At 45.0% G+C, this 20,088-nt stretch overlaps 1 protein-coding gene across 1 annotated transcript in view; it reads left to right on the plus strand.

Annotated features, from left to right (window-relative positions):
• The window catches only part of LOC124734405 (leucine-rich repeat extensin-like protein 3), a 73,830-nt gene that overhangs the window by 45,272 nt on the left and 8,470 nt on the right, over positions 1 to 20,088 (plus strand). Inside the window, 6 exon segments of the mRNA XM_047248535.1 lie at positions 8,452 to 8,625; positions 8,628 to 8,644; positions 8,918 to 8,993; positions 9,201 to 9,272; positions 9,275 to 9,299; positions 9,302 to 9,384. Of these exon segments, the coding sequence (XP_047104491.1) occupies positions 8,452 to 8,625; positions 8,628 to 8,644; positions 8,918 to 8,993; positions 9,201 to 9,272; positions 9,275 to 9,299; positions 9,302 to 9,384 (447 nt within the window).

The raw sequence follows: 20,088 nt of genomic DNA on the forward strand, positions 1-20,088 counted from the left end.
GTCACATGGAATCCCTGATGCGCTGATGCAGCCCTGGAGAATGGCGTATTGTATCACAGCCGTCCACAATACGAGCACGAAGAGTCTCTACATTTGGTACCGGGGTTGCGTAGACAAGAGCTTTCAAATGCCCACATAAAGGAAAGTCAAGAGGGGTGAGGTCAGGAGAGCGTGGAGGCCATGGAATTGGTCCGCCTCTACCAATCCATGGTTCACCGAATCTGTTGTTGAGAAGCGTACGAACACTTCGACTGAAATGGGTAGGAGCTCCATCGTGCATGAACCACATGTTGTGTCGTACTTGCAAAGGCACATGTTCTAGCAGCACAGGTAGAGTATCCCGTATGAAATCATGATAACGTGCTCCATTGAGCGTAGGTGGACGAAACTAAAATGAGCTATAACATGGAAATTAAGCGTTTCCGGACACATGTTCACATAACATCTTTTCTTTATTTGTGTGTGAGGAATGTTTCCTGAAAGTTTGGCCGTACCTTTTTGTAACACCCTGTATAAGCCGTGTTTTCCTGTGGAGGAATCGGTTGACCTATGACCTTGCGATCAAATGTTTTCGGTTCCCATTGGAGAGGCACGTCCTTTCGTCTATTAATCGTACGGTTTTGCGGTGCGGTCGCAAAACATACACAAAACTTACTACAGTGAACAGAGACGTCAATGAACGAACGGACAGATCATAACTTTGCGAAAATAAAGAATGTAAACTTTTCACTCGAGGGAAGACTTGAACCAAGGACCTCTCGTTCCGCAGCTGCTCACGCTAACCACGGGACCACGGCGCTCCTGAACTCACTCTCCTTGATGTTGCCTATCTTGTGCATGGACTACTCAGTTTGTATATTTTGCTTATTTCTTTATAGTTCCAAACAACTTCTTCTGTTTTTTCAATTGATCTGTGTTCAGTTTCTCAAGGCCTATCCGCCGTGCCAACTAACTAAATCTGAGGGGGGTGCGATGGGGAGGTTTCCTTGTCAGTACGTGACTGTGGCACAAGTTGCCCACTTCAGATATCTGAGAGAGATAATCCAACCATCAGGACTGAACGAAATAGCCAATAAAAGTAGAATCTCCAGATTACACAAAGTATATAAGCTCAGTTGGAATCACTATAATAAGAAATCTGTTTGTCAATGCAAAACTAAGGCATTACAACACAGTACTCCTACTAGAAGTTACAGTGATTCATGGTCATATGAAGATCAGAGAGACTGAAAAGCAGGAAAGAAAAATTCTGAGGAAAATATATGGACGAGTGTTTCGGGAAGGAATTTGGATGAAGAGGCCAACAAGAGGGATTTACAAATACATAGAAACAATAACAGACACCATTAGCAAGAGAAAGACGAAATTTTATGGACATACCAGCAGGCTGAATAAAGCCAGGCTCACAAGACAAATCTTTGACATAGTAAACAGCAAAAACAAGACTAAGTGGATCTCCTGAAACAGAAGACGACATTAAGGAACTGGGAATCACACAAGACAACATAAACAATAGAGAACAGTTTAGAAACATCATGAAGAAACCCACTTAAACAAGAACACACTGAGAACAGAGCAGGAAAAAGATGGCCGGAAGAACGCAAGAGGGAACACAGTGAACGTATGAAGAGAATTTGGGAAGAATGAACAAAGAAGAAGGCATCATGACTACTCAAGTTCAATCGCTCTCTTAAGAGAATAATCGAAAATAAACATTAGTTTTCAGCATATACTTAGTTAGGTTGCGACATTTGGTACACAAACGAAACAGGAGGAGACACACAGTGAACTCAGAGTATTTACATCTTCAAAAGCACAGCTTTCGAACAAACATCTGTTACTAGTGGCAGAAGAGTTATAGTGCACCGCAACAATGACAAACCAGATCAACAATATGAATAAAAAAGTTCAGAATATAAAAAAGTGCCTATGTTTCGTAAATAAAGTGGTAGACCGACTTAAAGAACGTGTTTAGATGAGAGAAAACTCAGATGCCAACCAAAAACGCGGAAAACAGGAAATCTGTTACAGAAAAAACGAGACGTGGACAATTTTATAATCAAAATAAACATCAAAACCAAACTGTAGTGTTTTAGATCCCACTGAAGGTCTCTTAGAGTAAAAATAGGCGAAACGCACCTCAGAGAAATAAAATACAGTGCAACAAGAAAAGATGGTTTTTATATACAAAACAAATAGAGCATTGATTGTTGGTATCGCCGCGGCACCCTTCAGATGCGCCACCGATGGTCGTCCTATTAACAGGGGAGTTAATCAATCGGCAAACAGTAGGATAATACGGGCTGAGCACTGCCTGAGCTGGAAGGTACTTGTTTGCCCAGCACAAAGCCACCCTCTGCAGAGAATCTTCGCTCCACAGCCCCACACTATATAGTATGCTGCACAGATGACGCTGCTGGTCCAAATGGCTAAACAAAGTAAACATAGCTAAACTGACTTTGGCCACGTCAAACGCCTGTTTACGTATTTACTGGCACTGTAATCCAAGCTTGTTTCTGTAAACGGAAAATTATCGGTCGACTAAATGTGAAAGATGCAGCCGTATAGAGGGTGACAGAGTTTTGCATGCAGGCTGAAAAAAAAGGTCCCTGCAAGCCACGAGACTGGAATACTGCAGCAAGCTCTGTGAAAGATGGGTATTTCAGACCGACTGTCTGCATTTCCTACAATAATTAAAAGAGAAATGTTATGGCTGGCACCTTCAGTTTTGCATTACAATGCACGAAGGACTTCAGAATGGAAATTTCACCTCAAAGCTGATATTCAACGACGAAGCAACCTTCAATTTATCTGGGAAGGTTAAGCGTGACAGCGTGACTGTGTGTGTGTGTGTGTGTGTGTGTGTGTGTGTGTGTGTGTGTGTGTGTGTGTGTGGTAACGGCCCTTCTCTGAGAAGACCAGGACGGGTACCCCCTACCTTGATGTGTTGCATCTACATCTACATGACTACTCTGTAATTCAGTTAAGTGCCTGGCTGAGAGATATTCGAACCACCTTCAGACTATTTCTCTACTGTTCCACTCTCTAACGGCGCGTGAGAAAAATGAACACTCCCGTCGTTCCGATTTTTCTTATTTTATTATTATGAACATTTCTCCCTGTGTAGGATGTAAAATATTTTCACATTCAGAGGAGAAAGTTGGTGATGGAAATTTCGTGAAAAGCTCTCGCAGCAACGAAAAACGCCTTTGTTTTAATGATTGCCAACCCAATTCCCTTTTATAGCCATTTCATCCTCTCCAGTATTTAGCGATAATGTAAAACTAGCTGTCCTCCTTTGAACTTTTTCCATGTTTTCGGTCAACCGTATCCGGTAAATATCAGATACAGCACAACAATACTCTAGCAGAGGACGAAACAGCGCAGCGTAAGCAGTCTCCCTTGTAGGAATTTTGCATTTCTTAGGTGTGTTTGTCGTACCTTCACAACGACACCATCTATGTAAGCCTTCCAACTTTTGTTTGTAATTGTAATTATTAGATAATTAGTAGAACTGACAACTTTTAAATTTGTGTGATTTATCTTCTAATCTAAATATAATGGGTTTCTTTTTGTACTCGCCAGGATGACCTCTTACTTTTCCTTAATGAGAGACAATTGCCACTTTTCACACCCTTCAGATATCGTGTGTCATTTTTCAGTGGTTTTGATCTTCTGATAATTGTACTAGAGGTAAATAACAGCATCATCTGCAATCTGAGGGCTGCTCAGATTATCTCCTGAATCGTTTATGCAGGTCTGGAACAGCAGAGGTCTGTAATACTTCCATGGGGAACGCCGGACATCACTTCCGTTTCACTCGATGACTTTTTCAGTTGCTATGAGCTCTGATATTTCTGAAAGGAAAACTCGGATTCAAACGCACAGGTGAAATGATATTCCATAGGCACGCAGTTTATGTCTCTTCTGAGAAACGAAGTCAAAATCAGTCTAGAAACCTAGAAATACGTAATCAGTTCCAGATCCCTTGTCGATGGCACTTACTACTTCGTGAGAATAGTCAGGTAAGTTTGACAAGTACCATATTTTCTGAATCCTTCTTGACTGTTCGTCAGTGAATCATTCTCTTAGAGATTATCCATAATGTTCGAACACGGTGTATGTTCCAAAAACCTACTGCAAACCGATGTTACCGATATTAGTCTGTAATGCAACCGATTACTCCTATTTAGTTTCTTGATTGTTCGTGTGACCTGAGCTACTTTCCAATCTTTTGATACGGATGTTTTGTCGATATAGCGGTTGGATATGATGGCTAAGTATAGGGCTATTGTACCAGCGTACTCGGAATGGAACCTTATAGGTAAGTTATCTGGAGCGGAAGACTTGCCATTATTAAGTGGTTTAAGCTGCATCGCTGCTCCAAGGATATCTACTTTTGAGTTACTCATGTCAGCAGTCTGCTTTGGTGAAGGAAATAATTCGGCACTAGTGGCGTTGTCATCAGTTATATTACCATTGATGCTGCCCAGTGAAGGTACTGACTGTGTCTTGCCGCTGATGTGCTGTACATAGGACCACAATCTCTTCGGATTTTCTGTCAGATTTTGAGGCAGTTTCATTGTGGAAACTATTAAAAATATCTCACCCCTGAAGTCCGCACAAAGTTTCGAGCTTTAGTAAAATATCACTAGTCTTGCAGATGTCGTGTTGTGCAGTTGTTCTTAGCATATGCGGCTGTTCATCGGACAACTCTGATACAGAGAATTTCATCTTCCGACAAGGCGGCAATGTTCGTCGCAACCTAAACGACGAACTTCCGCAGCGCTGGATTGGGTGTGTTGTTGATGTGGCTCTCCTCTTTCGTACCCTCGCCTGCCAAATCGCCTGAGCTGACGCCTTACGACTTACATTAACGACCATGTTAACGTTCCTCCACTGCTTACAACATTGCAACAGCTCAGACAATGCGTCAATGCCTCTGTAGATACCAATGTATATAAATGACCTAGTAGATAGTGTCGGAAGTTCCATGCGGCTTTTCGCGGATAATGCTGTAGTCTACAGAGAAATTGTAGCATTAGAAAATTGCAGCGAAATGCAGGAAGATCTACAGCGGATAGACACTTGGTGCAGGGAGTGGCAACTGACCCTTAACATAGACAGATGTAATCTATTGCGAATACATAGAAAAAGGATCCGTTATTGTATGATTATATGATAACGGAACAAACACTGGTAGCAGTTACTTCTGTAAAATATCTGGGAGTATGCGTGCGGAACGATTTGAAGTGGAATGATCATATAAAATTAATAGTTGGTAAGGCGGGTACCAGGTTGAGATTCATTGGTAGAGTCCTTAGAAAATGTAGTCCATCAACAAAAGAGGTGGCTTACAAAACACTCGTTCGACCTATACTTGAGTATTCATCAGTGTGGCATCCGTACCAGGTCGGGTTGACGGAGGAGATAGAGAAGATCCAAAGAAGAGCGGCGCGTTTCGTCACAGGGTTATTTGGTAAGCGTGATAGCGTTACGGAGATGTTTAGCAAACTCAAGTGGCAGACTCTGCAAGAGAGGCACTCTGCATCGTGGTGTAGCTTGCTCGCCAGGTTTCGAGAGGGTGCGTTTCTGGATGAGGTATCCCCCTACTTATACCTCCCGAGGAGATCATGAATGTAAAGTTAGAGAAATTGGATTGCGCACGGAGGCTTTCCGGCTTTCCCGCGAACCATACGCGACTGGAACAGGAAAGGGAGGTAATAACAGTGGCACGTAAAGTGCTCTCCGCCACACACCGTTGTGTGGCTTGCGGAGTATAAATGTAGATGTAGACAGGATGTGTTTACCTAAGGTAAGGGACGAAGTAGACCAACACTTGGAGGTGTGCCCAGTGACGGAATGCGGAACTCCTAGAACATTTGTAGCATGCTAAATGCAAACTTGGTGATATTCTTTGACACAGGATATGCCCTCCGTTGATTTATAACAGGTGTGGATAAAAATCCTACGTAGAAATTGTAAGTTTTCTTTACTGACTACCGGTTTCGGCTCATTACCGAGCCATTTTCATATAGATCTAAAACTTCGTTCGCTGTGTGACACTCATTACACATAATCGTATTTTTAGAGCTAAGTCGCATTATCTAAATACTAAATCGTAAAGTGAAACATTTGATTGGTGATTAGCGTTGTCAATTTAATAACTAAGATTTTCACTTTAGGACTTCTCATTTAAAGAGGACGCCTAAGCTCTCGAAATAAGACGATGTGTAACGAGTGTCACACAGCGAACAATATTTTAGATTTACCTGAAGATGGCTCAGCAATGAACCGAAACCAGTAATCAGTAAATAAAATTTGCGATGTTGACGTAAGATTTTTACCCACACATGTATCAAACCCGGTGATTTTACGGTACTATTAATGCATCAGTCATTTTTGTACGTGAGGACGAGTGAATCATTTACAAGGTGTGACAGTAAAGTAATGAGACTGATTTTCTTTGTAAGATGTGGCAACCCTGGAGGCTTGCGTAGTTACAATATCTTTGACCTTGGTCTAGAAGCTGTTTCTAGTCCAAGCAGCACATCGATGCAAATGCTCAGTCGTGAGTTGCTCTGTAATAAGTTAACACGTGTTTGTGTCTCTTGTCACGGAAATGAAACCGCATAATATTGCACAACGTTATTCCATTTCTTTTTTGAGATAAATTGAGTGAAAACGCGACGACAACTTAAGGAAAGCTTCAGAAGCCTTTTGGAGAGGAAGTTACGTCAAGAGCTCAAGTTTTTTGTTGGCATAAAATGTTTATTTAAGGCAGAACGAATGTTGAAGATGAAAACCGCAGTGGACGACCATCAACCTCAAGGACGGATGTCAACTTGGCCAGGGTGCGTGAATTCCTGGACAAACAGTTAACCAGTATTACTACAAAGAAATTTTAGAAAGACTTCGTAAGAGTTCTTCGTGTCCGTGCCAACATTGGTGATGAATGGATTCTACATCACGATAATGCGCCATCCCATACTGCTGTCAGTGCAGCAATTTGTAACCTCAAAACAAATTTCAGTACTACCACAGCCACCCTATTCACTAGATATCGCTCCGTGCGACTTTTTTCTATTTCCAAGAGTCAAAACGGCGGTCAAGGGACAACATTTTCAAACAGCACAAGATGTCCAGAAAGCTATGACGAGGGTCTTGGAGGATATTACAGAAGATTCTAACAACCCTACCACAATAAAGGTCAAAAATTAATTATGATGGTAGTGTTGCTAACGCTGCTAAGTATTGCATTTTCGGGCGACAGCAAAGTTATATTATGTGGCGGGTGTCATTAGAGCACAGTTAATAGTCATTTCTTGAAATAATGGATAAACTAGGCACTCATCGTTTCGTGTTTCCCATGCTGGTCTCGTTGGGAACTCATGGCTCAATCGTCGAAAAATTAGGTAGTGATGATTCCAAGCTCGGATGCAAAGAGGCCTAGGTGATATTCTGCGATATTCAAAAGTTTTATAGATGTGTTTCATAAACCATTCTTGAAGATTAAACTTTTGCAAGTTAGAACAATGGTGATGTAAAAAAGTAATCAGCACTCCGAATTGAAGTTACACTTCTTTTTTATTACTTTTGTTGCAACATCACTTCTCAATATAAAACATACTTGAAAATATCTTCCTCACTGTTAAAGTTCACATTTCATAAGCTGACTACAATTTGCGTATTTTCAACATGACGACCAAGGCTTGACTCTCTAATAACTGCTTACGCCCCCCAAAAAAGTACGACGAAGATCATAGTGACAAAAGAAAGAATACACATAAGAATAATATCATTGAAATATATACATATAGTAGTATCGAAGTACCTCTACATTAATGAAATCAAATCTGAATGTTATCACAGAAATATGTCAACTATTTTACAGAAACACAGTAGAATATTGCTGGTATCGAGAGGTTGAGGTGAGGTGCCGTAATGCTTACGTAATTAAAGTACCATTACAAGATGAGCTCCTGAAATGTTACCATCAATGGCAGAAGGGCTGGAAAAAGTGTGTGCAATCAGAAGGGAACTACTTTGAAGGAGACAACACTATACTTTACTAAAATGGTAAGGAAAACTTTTTTTCACATCAATCTCATTACTTTCTAGCACCTCGTATAGTAGGCCTGTATTTCGGCCCCCAAGACGCGGATCGAGACTAGAGACGTTGAGACAATTAGTCGTACTGCTTTGTGGACACAAACGGAGAAGCGGCTGTAGAGCGTGGCCGCCCGCACCAGACCAGTCCGCTTACATTCGGCTGAGCCGCTCGCTCACAGCTCACCGTCAATCAATACCAAGTGCGCCGCCGGCGCGGCTTCCACCGCAGCAGCGGCTGGCAGCATGGCAGCGCGGTCGCCGCGGTGTGCGCCACTGCTGACTGCTGGACGCCGCCAGCTGCTCGCGGTCTTCACCTCACCACAACCTGCGTCACCCTAGAGATGCTCTCTTGCTCCTCATTCCCACCCCATTCCCCCCTATTACCCACCCCCCTATTGCCCACCCCCCTATTGCCCACCCCCCTATTGCCCACCCCCCTATTGCCCACCCCCCTGTTGCCCACCCCCCTGTTGCCCACCCCCCTGTTGCCCACCCCCCTGTTGCCCACCCCCCCCTGTTGCCCACCCCCCCTGTTGCCCACCCCCCCCTGTTGCCCACCCCCCCCTGTTGCCCACCCCCCCCTGTTGCCCACCCCCCCCTGTTGCCCACCCCCCCCTGTTGCCCACCCCCCCCTGTTGCCCACCCCCCCCTGTTGCCCACCCCCCCCTGTTGCCCACCCCCCCCTGTTGCCCACCCCCCCCTGTTGCCCACCCCCCCCTGTTGCCCACCCCCCCCTGTTGCCCACCCCCCCCTGTTGCCCACCCCCCCTGTTGCCCACCCCCCCCTGTTGCCCACCCCCCCCCTGTTGCCCACCCCCCCCCTGTTGCCCACCCCCCCCCTGTTGCCCACCCCCCCCCTGTTGCCCACCCCCCCCCCCCCCTGTTGCCCACCCCCCCCCCCCTGTTGCCCACCCCCCCCCCTGTTGCCCACCCCCCCCCCCTGTCGCCCACCCCCCCCCCCTGTCGCCCACCCCCCCCCCCTGTCGCCCACCCCCCCCCCTGTCGCCCACCCCCCCCCCCTGTCGCCCACCCCCCCCCCCCCCCCTGTTGCCCACCCCCCCCCCCTGTTGCCCACCCCCCCCCCTGTTGCCCACCCCCCCCCCCCCTGTTGCCCACCCCCCCCCCTGTTGCCCACCCCCCCCCCCCTGTTGCCCACCCCCTGTTGCCCAACACCCCCCCCCTGTTGCCCAACCCCCCCCCCCCCTGTTGCCCAACCCCCCCCCCCTGTTGCCCAACCCCCCCCCCCCCCTGTTGCCCAACCCCCCCCCCCCCTGTTGCCCAACCCCCCCCCCCCTGTTGCCCAACCCCCCCCCCCGTTGCTTAGCGTTTTAAATGTTTACCTTTCCCGCTCTTTGTCGCAAAACCATCAACAAAATTCGTTTTACCGCCGTAAAAGTGCTTTAAACCTGGCTTAACGACATCAACTCCTAGCGAGCAGCTTTCCACAAGCGTGGAATCGGTGAACTGCTGTTTCACAAAATTTTGTAGAATATATTGTTAATAATCAGTTTATTTTACGTTTACTGTTATGTTCAATAAAGTAGTGGAAGAAAGCATATTAAAATATTGAATGAACTAAAAGAAATTAACTTTCAACAAGCACTGTACGACGAAAGTCTGTTTTAATAAAACAAAGTATCTGTAACACGAGCGTCCTTTGTTTGCAAGATGTCCTGTTACACTGAAGTAGCATGGAAATTTAGAAATTAGAGTAGATACATAAAAGAAGTCCAGTTCACAAACGATTCATTGTCACAGTATAATAAATAAAAGTTTATTCACAAAATCAAAAGTTGTCTGAGCAGAAACAGAAAAATCTCAGGTGTGCAGTATGTTACACTAAGGGGTACGGGAAACATCGAGAAGAGAGAACTTCATCTCGTTAAATCAGTTACGTATATCCTCCAAAAGTGACATTAGTTTCTGCCACAAGGCTTCATTAATCAAATGTTTGTGCACGATGAGGTTTCCGTTGAGCCGTATCAGAACCATTTCTATGCTTATAGATATTTTAAAGTAAATCGAATACGTTTCCGAAAAGTATTTTAGATTAGAACACATTATAAACATAATATGTTAACGTTAAACTTTCCTTGAATTGATAAGAAAGCACAAATTAACGGCTCAAATATTTTTAGCATTCAGACTTTACACCCAGCAATAACTTTTCTTTTTTCTTGCATCTTAAAGATAGTTACTTATTGTTATCGAGGGTCACGAGGGTCACAAGAAAGAAGTTGGTGAGGTCGTAAATTGAAGCAAAGTGCTTAGAATGTCAAACTCCAATGCTACCTATCATGAGTCCATATTAAACATGTCGGTCCTGTGTACGAGTGCGCCGTATTTTCAGAGACCGTATTAAAGTTACAAATGCATACTCATTTGAGGTGTGTTACCCAGGGCTCACGTTGAGTGGTTACGCACGTGTAACAACACGGCGTGAGAAAACGCTAGCAGAGACAACAGCGCACGGGAGATCATCCGTATGATTGTGGATAAAAGTATGTTGATGACATCAGCCCTGAGGGTACTTAAATTACGTAATTATGAAGGCAGACATAATACTTCTGCAGCTGTTCAGACAGCTTGTTTTTAATAACCGTTTATTTAACAAATACGACCATGGAAGATTTCACACCGCCACTAACCTAAATAGATTTGCTTAGTATAAATTACTTAATACGATATAATGTGTACGTCGTTTGTGGAATGTTTTAAGACGGGCTATATTGTTGCGGAATTCAATTTGGAAACATAAAGCCTGGACCTTGAATCCTCTTTGATACAGCTGCGTGATTTTTTTTTTTTTTTTTTTTTTCTCATTCCCCATAAATGGTATTAAGGAACTAGCTAACAACATAGCGCTAACAACTGTGTTGGTGATGGTTGTGTCCGTGAAGCTGTTCAAATGTTAAAGTAACGTTTCCATAAACATTCACTAAAATTTTAATCTTTCATTGTCCATGGTGATGGAGAGCTTAACGAGGGAACACGAGTATTTTTAGAATAAATTTTCATTCTGCAGCAATGTGTCACCTCATTTGAAATTTCATTGTCGTGCTTGGACTGATCATTTGATGAGCAGTTTCTCCCGGAAAGCAAGGGCCCAATTTCGAGTACGGTCCGCCACATAGCTGTAATTGTCAGGAAGCTTCACAAGTATTTTATTCAATTCTCTGATTTTTTTGTTCACTGATCTGTATTTACTGTTTCCATACACTCTTTCAGAGCCAAATATTTCCTTCAGACATCTTAAAAGGATGGACGAATCCATCTACGTCTTCAAGCTGTCAGTGCTTTACAAAGAAATCGATAAAACTGTTTCCCGCGTGTCAACAACCCGGAATACATCTTAGCCGAGTTCGGTTGTGTTGGGTACGAGACGACACTTACGTCTGAAATTTAGTATGAGGAGCGTTCGAAGGCCGTACAGTGCAGAATCGGTATGCTCTCAGGCAGAAGTCGTAGTGAGCAATGAGGCAATCATCTCACCGACGTATCAGGTAGAACATGGCCATTCGGTAGAACATTATGCCCTGCAGCGTAGAGAGGTCCGTAACTGTCTGCTGCACATCCTAGTCCGACAGGAATCATAGACACTTCTTGTCCTCTTAAGGGGTCGAAGGCGTCAAAATCCTAATCAGAGACATGCCATCCAACGCACATTCTTCATTCTCCCATGAATGTCTACCATCGTTTTTCCTTCAGACGCCAAGAAAGCAATAACAGAACGTTGGTTCTGTTAGGAAACATTTGGCAACAGTTCGTTTCTGCATTTTATGTACGCACTTAAAGACACATTTTCCACACTAATCCATTGCTTACATGTCGGCGCTTATCATGATCCAGTGACATCCAGTCACATTGTGACCCCCGCCTGTGTTCGACGCCAACGTGCAATAGCCATTCAGAGACGACAGGTGGCAGCAATTGCAGTGGTGGGATGTAGAGAGCTTTTAGAGGGACGGGAGGGGGGAGAAGATACAAACGCAGTGCAGTCTCGTAATGTACAAACGGAACGATTCCTCTGACGTCCGAAAGGGCATCGTCATTGGCATTCCTGCCAAGAGTGGAAGTATTTCAGAAACGGCTAAGTTAGTAAACTGCTAGTGTTCCGTCGTGGTTCAAGTATACTATGCATGACAAAAGGGCTTTATCCAGCGTCCAGGCAACTGTGATGCACCACAGGCCGTACATGATACTGCTGACCAACAGCTGTGAAGATGTCTTCTGGGCGAACTGAAGCAACTGTTCAGCAACTGACCGCCCAGGTGAACTAAGGGGCTGTCAACACTGTCTCCCCAACGACCGTTCAGCGAACGCTGCTGCGTACGGGCTACTGCAGTAGGTGCTTGCTCATGCACCCATGCTGACTGCCGTTCACAGGCGACGAAGAGTGTAATTTGCACGCCAATACCGTAAAGAGGTGTCCACTAAGTGGTGAGAGGTGGCCTTTCCAGATGAATCGCTTACGCTCTATACGGCAGAGGTACACTGGCATGTACGACATGAAACGTCTGAAAGCAAACAACCTGCATCATTTCAATGCCCTTTAGAATGTTTCATGACATTTCCTGCATGATCTCTTCATTCTGAAAGCCACAAAGGATCAACACAAGTACGCATCTGTCCTGTGGACCATGTCCAACGCTACATGCAGGCTTTTTCCCTCAGCACGATGGCTTCTACCAACAGGGCAACACTACATGTTAAACAGGATTAGTATAGCGTTCTCCTAAGGCCACCAAGTTACCGCATTTAAACCCAATCAAGAATCTGTGGGACCACCTCGATCGGGGCTGTTCGCGCCACGGATCCTCAGCCAAGAAACCTAGAGCAGCTGGCCACCGTACTGGAGTCAGCAGGGCTCCACGCAACCCTCGGCACCTTCCAGAATCTCACTGACGCTCTTCCTGCCCGTCTCACAGTGGCATGCGCTGCAAAAGGTGGTTACTTAGGTTTCTGGCAGGTGATCACGTTAATGTGACTGGACAGCATACATCCACAATGGAGTTGCACTACGTTTCTTGTAAGCCCGCCCGGGAAGCCGCTCGGGCTAATTCGCTGCTTCCCGAGCGGGAAGGCGTGCTGGTCTCCAGCACAAATCCGCCCGGCGGATTAGTATCGAGGTCCGGTGTGCCGGCCAGCTTGTGGATAGGTTTTAAGGCGGTTTTCCATCTAACTCGGCGAATGCGGCCTGGTTCCTCTTATTAGTTACACTATGTTGGCGATTGCTGCGCAAACACTGTCTCCACGTACGCGTACACCATAATCACTCTACCACGCCTACATTTGGTTTTACACTCGTCTGGTGTGAGACGTTCCCGGGCGGTCCACTGGGGCCGAACAGCACAATAACCCTGGGTTCGGTGTGGGGCGGCGTTGGTGAGTGGATGGTGGCAGCATGTTGTGGGGTTGAAAACCAGTGATGGCTACGGCTGGACGACGCCTCTCCGTCGTTTCTAGGTCCCCGGTTTAAATACACAATACACAGGTTTCATGACTGGTTCAGCAACGCCATCGAATATACACTTCCTTTATCGGCTCTTACATGTAAAACAGTAAATATGAGAGAGTGGAAACAAAAAACGAAAGATATTCTGGAAAAAGTAGTTGACGCAAAAAATGTTTATACGTATTTCGAAGCTTTAGCTTCGACTTCTGGTGACCGTCTTCAATCTTAGCTTTCGGGATCCACCAGGACAATACGGAGAACAAGAGTTACAAACTACAGAAATTCTAATAGCGAAGCCTTTCTGAGAACTGTGATGACGAGCCAAATCTAAAATCATCTGTTGTAGATAAATCTAAGACACCAAAGTGCGTCGTGAGTAATAAATACAGATCTTTGTGAAAGGCTCTGGAATGAGCGTTCTGCGATTTAAAAGACGACTGTTCTTTCGTACTGTTAAGACAGAAATCTTAAACGATTAATAACATTGGAATAATAAGAAAGATGAGTGTTAGAGTTTTAATGCTGATTGTAGACGAATGACAAAGTTGGCCAGTCTGCAGCGAATCGTTTTAATTACACTTTGTGATTGAATTTCATCTGCAGATTAATAGAGCATCAAATAAGTTAACTGTAAAGGAAATAGGCCAAGGCAGTAAAAAGAAAAGGCCGCGAACTAAACGCGTGGCAAGACAAAAAAAATGGCTCTGAGCACTATGGGACTTAACTGCTGTGGGCATCAGTCCCCTAGAACTTAGAACTACTTAAACCTAACTAACTTAAGGACATCACACACATCCATGCCCGAGGCAGGATTCGAACCTGCGACCGTAGCGCGTGGCAAGACAGAAAGACGGCTTCTGCCTCGACTTTTGGCAACATCTTTCATAGAGAAGGGACGCCACACACGGGAAGCGGTTTTCACTAGAGGCTCTCCTTTTTCATTAAAAACTTATAAACGACTCGTTTCAAATTTGTGCGTTTATTGCACTGTATAAAACTTCTCATTCGACTCTGAGGAAGCTGGCCGATGAGGCCGAGCGGTTCTAGGCGCTTCTGTCGCAGGTTCGAATCCTGCCTCGGGCATGGATGTGTGTGATGACCTTAGGTTAGTTAGGTTTAAGTAGTTCTAAGTTCTAGGGGACTGATGACCTCGGTTGTTAAGTCCCATAGTGCTCAGAGCCATTTGACTTTGAGGTGCAAATGGTTCAAATGGCTCTGAGCACTATGCGACTTAACTTCTGGGGTAATCAGTCGCCTAGAACTTAGAACTAATTAAACCTAACCAACCTAAGGACATCACACACATCCATGCCCGAGGCAGGATTCGAACCTGCGACCGTAGCGGTGACTCTGAGGAAGCTAAGTGGCACACGAAATAAGATTTTTACGTATCTCATAGTTTCGTAGTTTCGTATCACTACCTGATGTAGTTTTTGTTTTCTCGATATTCTTCGTAGTTATTGTGGTATTTTCCATGTATTCCGTAACATAAATATTGAAGAGGTTGCAATGAAAAATATGGTCGCAGCCGACTACACATATCATTTATTGTCGGTGGTATGTTGCTAAGTAGTAAATGTAGCTGACATGCTGGAATTGTTTTTAATGTTGGAACAGAACCCAAATTTTATTACAAAATGGAGAAAATATTTTATATGCGCGAGGACGCCAAACGCGCCGCCAGATCGCTCCACGCGCAATCACTGTAGCTTGCAGCTCTGTCGTGACAGTTCGTGGAAACCGACGTACCTTTCCAAATTAGTGATCCGGAATTAGTCTTGCACTTACTGCTGGAAGATGACAATGTCTGATGATACTCTACTTCTACATAGTGGAAAAGTTCAAACACATTCCATTTTTAAGACAATGCTAGACAAAAGTTTCTTCATGACACTCACAATCGTCATTTATTAAACGAAAACGAGGTTTCAGTGAGTTCTTCACATTAAATACGTACGTCCTCAGTTCGTGGTCCATTGCTTAGCGTTGATACCCCTGGATCGCAGGGTCCCAGGTACAATTCCCGGCCGAGTCGGGGATTTTCTCTGCCCGGGGACTGGGTTTTTGTGGTGTCGTCATAATTTAGGAAATGGTGACGTTGGACTGCGATAAAAATTGGGAATTTGTACAGGCGCTGATAACCATGGCGATGAGCGCCACACGAACCAAAATAACAATAATCATCATTAAATATTTATAAGTTTAACTATGTCCTAGACCTGGTCAAAGAAGCTTTGGGGAAGAATTCCTCAAATAGATAGTTGTATCCAGTAGACCTAAAATTAGCCGTAATACTGAAATAAGAAAATCCACCATAACTGGGAACTACAAACGAAAGCAGAACAGCGACATTCGCACCTCAGGTGGGAAATCCTACTGTTTTCAAGACAGTAAACCGAGCTGCATTAATATTCAGCACGTTTTGCACAAGTACATCAGAAATTATTTAATCTGTGTCAGTATTTACCAAGCTGAGTCTGGCTTAGACACAGAAACGTTCACTATAGTAGCTCTTAATGCAGTTAACTGCGGAGCGAGCTACGTTGCATTTTTAGTAAGTGCCAGTTTCGTAGACGATTGCGATACTAAATTTGAATAAATGAATACATTTTAACGAAAGAGAACCAATCGACGCTTCTCATCTGCACAACTGTATCCAACAACATTTTATTTTACCCATACGTAATTCCACACCAATACTCGGAAAACCACTGACGAACATGACAGACTGTACGTCCTACTGCACCAGTTGTAAGGGCTCTCGCCATTCCATTCACGCATGGAGCGCGGGAAGAGTAATAGCTTGAATGTGTCGATGCGTGCTGTAATTAATGATGTCCTCACGACCCCCTGTCGGAGTGATACGTAACGCGGTTGCAGTTTACACCTAGAAACATCATTTAAAGCCGATTCTTTGGAACTTCGCAACTAGGCTTTCTCGGGATATACATATATAATATATATAGGATTCTACTAGCGCCACCAGATACTTCCGAGTCGTCTTCGCGTAATGAACGTTAGGGGGACTTCCTCTAAACCGTTTGCTCTGAGGATCAATCGCATGCCGTGAATCATTTTTGAGTGTCACTTGTAGTGCTGGTAATTCCCCAATGGGCAGGAGGATCTTCGAACACTGCGCCTAAATAGTTTGACAGTCGTGTGCGGTACAATTCATGGTGGCGGAACGCCTCAAGAGTCGTTGTCAAGTAGACCCACAAGTCCAGAACGTTTTCGGGAGCGGCTTGCAAAATGTAATATAGCACCATGCCCGTCAGTCTGTTGACGGCACATTAAAGATAGAATATGTCGCACAAGTGATTTCTAAGGAATCTCCTTCGTAGATTATACTTCCATAGTACTCTACCTGCTTTAACCCTAACTGGCCTATGTCACTTCAGTTTCATAGCCTATAAAGCCTGTTGAATCTAGGTAATTGTAAGAGTTTAAGATCCCAGCTGTGACTTGTTCGTATTGCAGTCACAGGATACTACGTCCTTTAGTTTTGTGAACTGCACATGTTTACATTTCTTAACATTTAAAGGGAGGTACCCGTCTGGGTACGACACTGAAATCTAGCAATCTGGCTGAAAATTTGAGCAGCTTCTTTCAGACCATACTACACTACAGTTGACCGCATTATTTGCGAAAATCTAAGGTTCCTATTAATATTATCCACAAGGTCATTAATACACAACATGAACAGCAAGGAATCCGTACCGACTCACTGGTATGCATCCCGTGTACTTTTTCACACACCCCTCGTGGATGATGCCTAGACCACGGATTAGTACCGATCTATTCCAGGGTCCTATGGTCTCTGTCACCCCCTATGGTTTTCCGGCATCTTGTACGTGCCATCCTTGCAGAGTTCCAGGGTGCCACCATCTTCTACACTGATGGTTCTAAGACAATTGATAAGATGGGATGCGCTTTCACGTCTTCCACTGGCGCAGAATGTCATTTATTGGCAGGCTCATCTACTGTGTTCACAACAAAGCTTCTAACCATTCACAGAGCCTTCCATTTGGTTTCTCAGGCCTCCCTCCACACTGTTTTGATTTGTTCCGACTCAATGAGCAGCCTGCAGGCTATCGACCGATGCTACTCACGTCACCCTTCGATCTCTACTATCCATGACCTTCTCTCAATTCTCTTTTCTCTGAGTCTCAAATCACATGGTAATACCAGGGAATGAACTGTTTGATTCCTCCCCCCCCCCCCCCCAATCCCCTTTCATGATTTCAGCTGCGGATATGCGGATCTACGTCAAATCTCTCTTTGCCCCAAAGTGGAATGCCATCTGTTGCGCTTCTGCTCATGGTAAAAAATTCAGTACAATCAAGGAGTCTACTGCAGTATGGCGCTCTTCCTTCCGCTTCTCTCGGAAGGATTCAACTGCTTTATACCGTCTGTGCATTGGTCATACCAGGCTAACCCACTGTTTCCTTCTGCGTAACGAACCACCCCCACAATGTGGTTGAGCCAGACTGACGGTATCCCACAAGTTGGTGGAATGTCCCCTTCTTTTGACCCTTCGTGGTAAGTACGGTCTTCCAGATTACTTAAATTTAATATTAGCAGACGATTCACGGCTGGTTGAACTGGTCCTCAGTTTCCTTCGTGGAACTGTTTTCTATTCCAGGTACAAGGTTTTGCTTCACTCCCTGACCGTTCTTCAGGTCTTCCCAGTCTGGGACCCCATGACCACTCCATGGAAAGACTGCCCTTTCCTTCCAGTTTTTATATTTTGTGTGACCTTTTGTGGCTTTTACTGTGCGTGTTTTAACTTCATTATTTCACACACATCAAAAAAGTTTTGCATCACCTCGGTTCCGAGAGTTACGGAACTTGTACAGCAAACTGGAATAGAGATCAGCATAAACATAATTTCCGCCCTCTTCATTGCTCATAAAAACCATACATTGCATGTTGTACCACCATACAGCAATATTTTCAGAGGTGGTGGTCCAGATTGCTGTACCTCTAATACACAGTAGCACATCCTCTTGCATTGACGAACACCTGTATTCGTCGTGGCATACTATCCAAAAGTTCATCAAGGTACTGTTGGTCCAGATTGTCCCACTCCTCAACGGCGATTCGGCGTAGATTCCTCAGAGTGGTTCGAGGGCCAAGTCGTCCATAAACAGCCCCTTTCAGTCGATCCTAAGCACGTTCGATAGGGTTCATGTCTGGAGAACATGCTGGCCACTCTAGTCGAGCGATTTCGTTATCCTGAAGGAAGTCATTCACAAGATGTGCACGATGGGGGTGCGAATTGTCGTCCATGAAGACGAAAGCCTCGCCAATATGCTGCCGATATGGTTTCTCTATCGATCGGAGGATGGCATTCACGTATCGTACAGCCGTTATGGCACCCTAACTAACCTCGGCCCCACATGATTCCACCCCAAAACATCAGGGAACCTCCACCTTGCTGCATTTGCTGGACAGTGTGCCTAAGGCGTTCAGCCTGACCGGGTTGCTTCCAACCACGTCTCCGATGATTGTCTGGTTTTGAAGGCATATGCGACACACATCTGTGAAGAGAACATGATGACAGCATTGAGCTGTCCATTCGGCATGTTGTCGGAACCATCTGTACAGCGCTGCATGGCGTCGCGATTGCAAAGATGGACGTCGAGAGTGAAGTTGCACATCATACAACCTATTGCGCACAGTCTGAGTAGTAACACGACGTCCTGTGGCTGCCCGAAAATAATTTAACATCGAGGCGTTGCTGTCAGGGTTCAGATGGTTCTGAACACTATGGGACTTAACATCTGTGGTCATCAGTCCCCTAGCACTTAGAACTACTTAAACCTAACTAACCTAAAGACATCACACACATCCATGCCCGAGGCAGGATTCGAACCTGCGACCGTAGCAGTCGCGCGGTTCCGGACTGCGCGCCTAGAACCGCTAGACCATCGCGGCCGGCTGTCAGGGTTCCTCAGAGCCATTATCCGTACGTAGCGGTTATCCATATCCGAACAACATCTCTTTGGTTCACTCAGAGATGCCAGGAAACTTCCCTTGTCGAGAGCCCTTCCTGGCACAAAGTAACAATGCGGACGCGATCGAACCGCGGTATTAATCGTGTAGGCGTGGTTGAACTACAGTCAACACGAGCCGTACACCTCCTTCGTGGTGGAATGACTGGAACTGATCGGCTGTCGGACACCCCTCCGTCTAATACGCGTTGCTCATGCATGGTTGTTTACATCTTTGGCGGGCTTTGTGACATTTCTGAACAATCAAAGGGACTGTGTCTGTGATACAATATCCACAGTCAACGTCTATCTTCAGGAGTTCTGGGAACTGGGGTGATGGAAAATTTTTTTTGATGCGTGTATAATTTGGCTCCCCTGGACGGATCCGTCCACTTCTACCGCAGCGTTCTTCTTCTGTGAGTAACTTCGGAATCATGGGACGGATGACCTCGCCGTCTGGTCCCACAAACCCTCTGAATGATTGGATCAATCAATAACTCAATCAGTCAATCAACCAATAAATCAATCA

This window comes from Schistocerca piceifrons, chromosome 1 (genome assembly GCF_021461385.2).
Source record: "Schistocerca piceifrons isolate TAMUIC-IGC-003096 chromosome 1, iqSchPice1.1, whole genome shotgun sequence".
In the NCBI taxonomy this organism is placed as follows: Eukaryota; Metazoa; Arthropoda; class Insecta; order Orthoptera; family Acrididae; genus Schistocerca; species Schistocerca piceifrons.